We start from the raw sequence: 8,951 nt of genomic DNA on the forward strand, positions 1-8,951 counted from the left end.
TTTTTTACATACTGCATGAAAAGCCTGATCTCAATACTGTGTGCATTGCTTGCATATTACACCACCATATGACCTGCTAAGCTAGCACTATACTGCCCTATACTAGGATCATATTTCTTACTGAGCACAAATCAGATCCTAAAGCTGTCACACTTTTCCCACATACTGACTGACACCTCTAGGGAAGACCAAGGAAGGATGACTGGGCAGTCTGGAAACAACAGGAGAGCTGTTATAGATCGTATATTGTAGGGAGAGTTAAAGCGGAGCAGTGCTTTTCAGCGCAGCTAGATTTGGGCGCAGCCGGCCCCACCATAGACTGTAATAGGAATTACACCTATAGCTCAGGCCGGCGCTCAGTGAGTAACGTCGACGTTGTCAGAAGACGGAGCTGAAGTTGCTTTTAAAACACAATAAGGCTCCCTGCACACTGCAAATCCGTTTTCCGTTTCTGATTCGCAATTCCGATTTTCCCTTAATGCAATCAACAGAAAAACGGAGTCAAAAACACAGCATGCAGTACCGATTAAAAGTCGGAATCGGATGTAAAACCCGATTAAAAATTGGAATCGCATGCAGTGTGCAGGGAGCCTAATTCGGCCTCTAGCAATAGCTGGAAGCCAAATTACATCATTCCCCACCATCCATGGCAGCCTGGAGGGGGAATAGTAATTAACACGGCCAGGACTTGTGCAGCAGCAGGATCAGCCATATACCGGCTCCCAAGTCTACCGGCGCCGATTTCAAATGTATGCAGTTAAAGAGGCCCAGTAGTGACATAAATTAGAATGCAGTAAATTATTCAGGACTACTAAAAAACACTGCCCGTTTAATAGCGGGTGTTAGGCTACTGGCCGCGTGCCTGCGACCACCCATCCACGACCGCTGCTCAAAGCCTGCCCACGGGTGGTTGCCTGGCATGTGCGCCAGACACAATGGACGCACAGGGAAGCCGGAGACAAGACAAATAACATTTTTATTGCGCTTTTCTCCTGGTGGACTCAAAGCGCTTGAGCCACTAGGGTGTGCTCAGTAGGCAGTAGCGGTTTTAGGGAGAGTCTAGCCCAAAGGCTACTCACTGAATAGGTGCTGGCTTACTGAATTGGGAAGAGCCGAGATATGAACCCAGGTCTCCTGTGTTGGAGCCCCTTAACCAGTACACTATCCGTGGCTGGATTAGGACACAGGGACAGGTAAATGATTATATACCCACTTTATGGTATTTTTCCTGGTTTCAGCATCAGATAGCTTCCTATATCTATATATTTATTAATATTGGTATGTTGCACCTCCCTCTAAGTAATGCTTGGCCTAGGCTGTTTAGCTATGCAGAATTCTCCCAGAGCATTCAGGGAGACCAGGCAATATTTTCCACTGGCTTTGGAATTTTCAAAAACAGACATTCCGCAGAGCTGCACCAGACAGAACTAAAGATGTCACATCTGTAATTAATTTCTTAATGTAAATCAGGGTGAGAAAAGATTTTACAATGGCCAAACAATGTCTAAATAATTTCTTAATGACTATTGAAAAAAAATATGAGAAATAATCAGTAATGCAATATACTTTCACTACTGATCAGAGGCTGCTTTGAAAAGCCCTCTGCAAAGAAAGCCGTGAAAGTACTTTCCTTTTGATACAATTCCTCTAATCCCTGTTGTGTTTCCTATTGTCATGTCTGTCTCTTCCATACAGATGAAAATTGCCGAGATCGATATCACAACTGTGCGGTGGTGGTCCAAGCCCGTCTCTGTGTCTATGCCTACTACAAGCAAGCATGCTGCTCCTCCTGTGCCCACTCCCTGCAGAGAACAAGGACATCTGAGAACCGATAGCCTGCACATCACCCACCCCCTGCCTCACCAGATTCTATATTTTATATATGCAGAAGAGACAGTATTTATTAACCTCTGTGGTGCTGGTACAGCCTACCTAGCTTTCACCAGGGAAGACCTTGCAGGCCGCACCACAGGAAGAGCAGCGAGAGACACAGTTGTATATTTGCTTTTAATGTTGGCCAGTCAGCCGCAGAGAGGAGAAGCCTGCTTTCCCTGATACTTTACGGTGCTAAGTAACAATACTTTTATACCTGTTTTTGATCCAGTGTGACACATATGCAACAGATTATGCCGGTATTTCACTATAGGAATCATTGTTTTAATAAACATAGCACCACAGTGATGTTAAAGGGCATCTGTTGCTTTGAAGCAAAGTACTACAAAGAAGGCGGGCAGGAAAGGTACTGTTTATACCAGTCAGTTTTAATGTATATGGGAGGGTGATTTTAAGTACTATCTTGGACATCAATGAACCTCTGTCCTTAATACTAGCACCTCCTTCTCTATCACCTAACTCTGCCTACTGTATGTGGTAGCTACGAGGAGGGAGATTGGGAAAGAATTTGATGTCTGCTAAGGTCACTGCATTTCTCTGCGGTGGGGCGGGGCTACACGCTGGAAGGCGACATGGGGTTGAGGGAGTGAGGAGAAAAAAGACCAGTCAAGTGATACATTTTTATGAGAAGAGGATGCATAGAATGTTTGTTTCAGACTGAATATGCTCTTTAATTTCATCAGCATGTTTCACCACAAATATTTAAACAGGCTTCATTGGCCCGCTCCCTAAAGTGGAGATCTATTCAGCTACTTGATATGGTGATCTAATTATTCCTGCAGAAACATCATTTTCTGACAATCCAGCTGATCACCTCATTTATAATGAACCCCCCAACGTTTTCAATGCAAATAAAGCAGACATGTTTGCTACATTGCAGCCTCTGGACCCGCCTTCCAAACATCACTTATTTCTCTGGATATGTATATGTATATATGTGGATTTTATCTTGTTATAATAATTTATGTTGCCTTCCCTGCCCAGCTCTGACTGATAACGGTAACATGCTGGTTAGTGTGACTTTGCTCACTGCAGTGCTATGTGACATGTTTATTCATGGTATGTAACAACTAGATGCTCATCTATCAAAGATCAGCTTTAAATGCTGCCCGTGGCAGCCAATGGGTTTCCATCTATTTCTATATATAGTCAGTCCTTTCAGGAAGTACACTGAAATAGTGTCATGATCCTCATATAGCAAAGTTACACATGGACTGTTCAAGATCTCAAGAAGACCCCTCTTTGCAGACAACAGAGAGTAGACCCCTTTCTCTGTGACACTGGCTTTCATGAAATATGTATGGCTGTGCAGGTGAGGCCATGTGACAGCAGGAACCCCCAACATCATGTGCGGTAATTATTTTTGTTGGATACTCTCAAGGAGAGCGCTGTTACAACAGCGCCGGAGATTTAGGGGCAGCTGGCACCCCATAGGCTGTAATAGGAATTACGGCTATAGCGGCACTCAGTGAGTAATTTGGGCGCCGTCAAAAGACGCAGCACAAAAGTACTATAAAAATACTGTAATTTGGTCATCACATCTTTCCCCACTATCCACGGCGACCTGGAGTGGGAATAGTAATTTTCGCCGCTGGGACTTGTTCAGGAGCAGGTTGAGACGTTTTTGGCTTTACCCTGTGCCCAAATCTCCTGGGGACTTAATTGTATATACGCCCCTCAAGGATCTTATGAGACATTGGAGAATAAGAGACACCACTCGATATTGCAGCCTGATCAACCTTCTGACTCGAAAATGTTATGGAATTTGTGTCACAACATGGCTTCCTGATTTTCCAACTGAAATTGGTCAGATGGATTGATTAAAGTGGCAGAAAAAGACTTGGTTGCAAGGGATCCATTGGGTGCGTTACAGTAATGTCATTCTATATCGGCACAGCCGACAGACCCCTGGTGGGTGCTCTCCAAACGTAAGTTCTTCCCCTCCTGCTCATTGTTCTAAAGTCTTGCGTCTCCACCGGTGCAAGTCTTGGTCTCCTCCGGTGTCCGCTGTCACAGCGAGCTTCTGTACCATGTGGCACTGGCACATGTGTGATGTCACAACCTGTGCCGATTCACATGGTGCCAGTGCTCTCAGTGACAGTGGATACTGGAGGAGGCCAGGAGTGGGGAAGTAAGACTTTAAAGCATGGTGGGACACTTTACACTTTAGGGGCAGTGCAGAAGGACAAGTTCCAATGGATTTCATTCTGAAGTCTATTGGAAATTGCTGGGCAATGTGTGGGCAGGCAATAGAATCCTTTCTGATGAGATCAAAGAGGGATCTATCTGGTGGTTGATCTGGGCATTCATTGGTCAGCCTAACTTTGCTGTTCAAAATAATATAATGAATTTTAAATCTTCGGAGTGTTGGCTTCAATCTTTGGCTGTATACAATGAATGAGTGTCACCAACCACCAGCAAGTTTCAGCACCATAACAGGCTTATTGCAATAAGGTGTGCAGAAACCCCTTGGGACAAGTCCCAGCTGTTTCTGTTAAGGTATAAAGTATGAAAGGAGTACGATTGCCAGGGGCGTTACTAGCCCTAAAGATAAGTGGCACGTGCCCCAGCTCTCTTCTGGGGTGCCCTGAATGTCCCAGAGGCAGAGTCAGTTGTGGCGCCTCAATAGCAAGCACGCTGGGTGCTGTGGCGCCATGCTGGGCCTGTGATGCCTTTATGGGGGCATACAGGGAGCTGTGGTTCTTTAATGGAGCATGGTGGGAGTTGTAATGCCTCAATGGGGGGCCTGTGGGAGAAGGTCAGGAAATGCTATGGGGGAACTGCCAGATAACCTGGTGGCAGCCCAGCCTGCCCAGCAGAAAGTCAGACCAGCCAGCCCAGAAGCCAGGTAACTCTGCCTAGTTATGTTTATCATTTTTTTTTCATGTTTTTCATTTTTTTTGTATTAATAGTGAGGAGGCTTCATCCAATATTTTGCTTGGCAGGCCTACTTAGAGTGCTGTTAAGTTAATGTAAATTTGGCTCCACCCATGACCACACCCACATTCTGGTACACTTCCACACCCATTTTCCGTCTCGAGTTCCCAAAGTCCCCCGGATCTCTTGGGATCCTAGAAATGCCCCTGACGATTGCTACGGAGAGAAAAAACGTTGTTTTTTTTCCCTCTCTAACACTCAGATGAGTCAGTCTGAGCCCACTGAGCCGGCTAGAAATGGTCAGGAGAAGGAGTGAAGTGGCATGACATTTCCCAGACCCTTCCCTTTGGGGACTGGTTTCTGCAGAGAGATTCTTGTTCTCCATGCTATACATTATATTTTGACATGATGGGGAAAATGAACAGTGTCTCATATATATGAGATTTATTCACCTGCTCTTATAGTAGTTTTTATATACGGTATAATCTCAAGGTCAGTAGTTTCAAATGTTTTCTTAAGTTTAACTCCACTTTCATGAGAAAACATTGGTAAAAGATATGTCAGCCATCATCTAATTTACCTCTCCACTTCAGTTTGCAGCCAGCTACAATTTTATGTTGCCAAAAATTTTGAATTCTTCGCAACCATGACAACAGTATGGTTCTGATCCAGTTCTGAAACATGCCTGAAAAAGAAACTTACTAGTTTTGGAAGCTTGCAGATAAATCTTGTACAGTTAGTAATTAATGGTATCACCTAAATAACTTTTTTTGTTCTGTCTTCGGATGACGGCAGTACACTGCATGGTGTACAGAACACCCACAGACAGGGCCGGATTTAGAGGTTTCTACTCCCTAGGCCAGCTGTCATTCACTGCCCTGCAGCCTTTCCTATTCCATGTACACCAGCTTCCTCTTTCTCCAACAGCCCCATATTTTCAATGGCCATCAACCCTTCTGCCACTTATCTCTTCAGTGTACAGCAGCAGCCAACGTTTCAATTACATCACCTTGTCCTTCACCTGCACCCTCCCCTTGTGTTTCTTTCACTCTATGGCTTATGCAGCCTTTGCTGAAATCTGGCCCTTTCCTGTAAGAGAAAGAGAAACTTTACAGCTGTTACATATTGCTAAGCAGTTGCTTGAATGTTTTCCAGTGTAGCTGCTGAAAGTAAAATTTTACCATCCCCAGGCATCATTTTTTAGGTTTAATGATGTCATTCTTTGCTCATCTATGGGTATGATCAGATGGCTTGTCTCTCTGCAGACTTGGGCATTGATAAAATGATTATAGCAGACTGACAATCCAGTTTCATATTCTGTGTCAGGGCTTTCCTACTAGAGCTTGTGTTAGCCTGTGCACGACAGTACAAGGTAAGAATATGGAATGTTTGCCAAATTCCTTGAAATGTATTGAGCTACCATACATAGGATTATTTTATTCTCAGCGCAAGTGGAGTTTCACTTTAAAATGTAATTTTAACCTCTTCAATGCCAAATAAACATGAGCCTAGAATCGCAGCTGTTTGTGCACTGCATTCTTCAGGATGAGTCAAAATTAAGGTAATGGCTACTTTTCCTCTGGACAATTGTCAGTTAAAGGGGCACCATGGTGAAAGTGTTGCTACAGTATTCTAATGCTGTGAGCAGTTTTATCAGGAAGTACATCAGTTTTGCTATAGAGATCTGGGTGATGTATTAGAAATGATTTTTCTAAATCTTGTCCGTATGACAGCAAAGTATCCTGGGCTATAATGTTGTACATGGCACTGAAGAGGTTACCTAGTTGTTTTTACATGTATCTAATGTTCCTTAATGCTCTAAATCACCGTCAGATGAATCCCTTAAAGGCAACTTAGCATCACGTTCCATTCTCGTACATTATTGTAACTACTAGACTCTCATCAAACAGTGCAACAGGCAGAGTGCAAAAACCCTTAAAGAGTACCTGAGACGGGGGAGAGAAAAAATATACATACCTCGGGTTTCCTCCAGCCCCCTCCATGCCATCGCTCCCTTGCCATTCTATGCCTCCTGGATTATCCAGATTCGGACCTGCAAAGTCCTCCAGTTGGGGCTAGTCAGCATAGGCGAGGTCCGACCGCGCGCCTGCTCCTATAGCCAGGAGCATTCTGTGCTTGACAGTGAGGGAGCGATCGGCGTGGAGGGGGCTGGAGGAAGCCCCAGGTATGTATATTTCTTTCTCCACTGCTCATCTCAGGTTCACTTTAACCAGAACTCATTCATTGAAGTCAGATCAAAGCAAAATGAACACGTCTTGTTGCTATGGATATTGCACGTTGCATCTTGTTGTGTATGTTTTATAAGCATTGCATGTCATCTGTATATGGCGATTCATTTGTTCACAGAGAGGCATGCATTTGGAGGTTAAGAGGACACTGGCTGTTGTCACTAACTAAACTTCAAGTTGTGCATCATTATTACACGTGAAATAAAACTTGGCTAATGCTCACATGCAGGGAAAACACTTTTTATGCTGATTTTTGAAACTGCAAATGTATTTACAGACAGTCCATAAAGCTGTAGACAGTTGGGACCCTGTCTATTGGCCTTATATCTTCAGGGGATTAAGCAGTGGACCTCCCCCAGTTCCCATCGCTTTTTACTCCACCCGTCTCAGTTTTCCTGCCAGGCACTTAAAGGGGAACTACAGTCTAATTTTTCGAATCTGCTCCAATAAATTAACCAGACTATGCTAAATTCTCAGAATACATTTTTTATAAAGGGTTAATAGGTTTATTTTCATTTTGGCCGGATCCACCGATCAGCGTGCCACAGTGACCTAGCCAAGCTGCTTGAGATTGTTTTATCTTACTGAAAACGTCTGTGTTTAAGGAAAACTGATAGTAATCTGGCACTTTAACTGATGAAGCAGATATGAAGATTCCACGAGGGAAGTACCCACACTCATTTTTAGGCTCGGTTCCCACTTGCCCTGGATCAGTGTAATGTCCGCTCCAATGGTCTGGCTGTAGCCCGGGGCAGATGTATTACCCCCAGAGGCTATATGGGGGAATGCATACGCCTGCCTGAGATTATCGGGGATGGCACAGAAGTGCAGTCTGCTTACTGCAACGGATCCCATGGATCCATTGCAGAGTGACAAGTGTGAACTGCTCCTATTTATAAAATAGGAGCCGTTCAATGGCCGTTTACCAATGAGCGGAGAACGGACAAAAAATGTCATTATCTGACAGATAAAAGGCTTTTGGCTTCTATTTACTTTTCAGGAAACGAGACTGAATTCAACAAGCTGTTTGACAAGGTCTTTTGCATAAATAACAACTCACAATTTTGTAACTTTTGCTGTACTGTAAAACAGAAAGGGATTTCAGACATCCTGTCACTGTAGGTACGCGTTAAGAACGCGTTAAGAACAGGACAAGGTTGTCAGTGAGTAACTAAACGTTCATTTTGTTACGGTAAAGGACATAAAACCTAGCCGACAGCGAGAACTTTTTGGTGGATCAGTAGTCAGAGCTGGAAACTTGGATGTGGAGATCTGGCCTCCCCTGAAGTATGAGAAGCCAATCAGAATAACTGGTTTTGGGTAGGTCGACCCAATCAGGATTTCTGTGCGTTAAAATCCTTTCAGTTTACCTGCTGGGATTAACATGAATTCCTTTATGCATCTTTTACTGTAATATCCTCATTACCTCTGCTGCAAGCCTACACTTACCCATCAGTATTGGAAACAGTTTAAGGGACCATTCCAGAAAGTGGTACCGAGACTATGAACACCTGGCCTGCAGCAATTAATGGGTTTTATGTCATAGGCATCACCTTTTATTAGCGCTGTATCCCTTTCCACATGTTTCCCTCATCGTATTATTATGGCTTAGCCAAAGGAACGTAACAAAATATCTTATTTTTCTACTCTCCCGAAATCCGTACTCCAGCTGTTATATCCAGGTTAATAAACCTTTACAGTTGTTTTCTTGTAAATTTTAATTTATTTTTTAAGAATGAAGATTTTATGTTTGTTTATTTCATATGTAAAGAGATTGTAAAAAATAAATTTTGTTGAAAACGTGTTTTCGTTGTTTCCAGTGTTTTTTTCCTCAAGAAATATTTATGTTACAGCAGGCGGAACACAAATTGACTGTCTATTGGACATCGGGCCTAATTTACTAAGGTCACATTCACAGTGAGACGTTGCGTT

General features: G+C 43.5%; 1 protein-coding gene across 5 annotated transcripts in view; it reads left to right on the forward strand.

Moving 5' to 3' along the window:
• Positions 1-8,205, forward strand: part of ADAMTSL4 (ADAMTS like 4) — a 318,711-nt gene extending 310,506 nt beyond the window's left edge. For 4 of the 5 annotated variants that reach the window (XM_068253243.1, XM_068253241.1, XM_068253242.1 and 1 more), the window contains exon 18: positions 1,696-8,205. In XM_068253243.1, the coding sequence (XP_068109344.1) occupies positions 1,696-1,835 (140 nt within the window). In that variant the 3' untranslated portion in view covers positions 1,836-8,205. The remainder of the gene's footprint in view (positions 1-1,695) is intronic. The other variant, XM_068253245.1, reaches the window with a different exon arrangement.
• The last annotated feature ends 746 nt before the right edge of the window (positions 8,206-8,951 follow it).

This window comes from Hyperolius riggenbachi, chromosome 9, assembly GCF_040937935.1.
Source record: "Hyperolius riggenbachi isolate aHypRig1 chromosome 9, aHypRig1.pri, whole genome shotgun sequence".
Lineage (NCBI taxonomy): Eukaryota > Metazoa > Chordata > Amphibia > Anura > Hyperoliidae > Hyperolius > Hyperolius riggenbachi.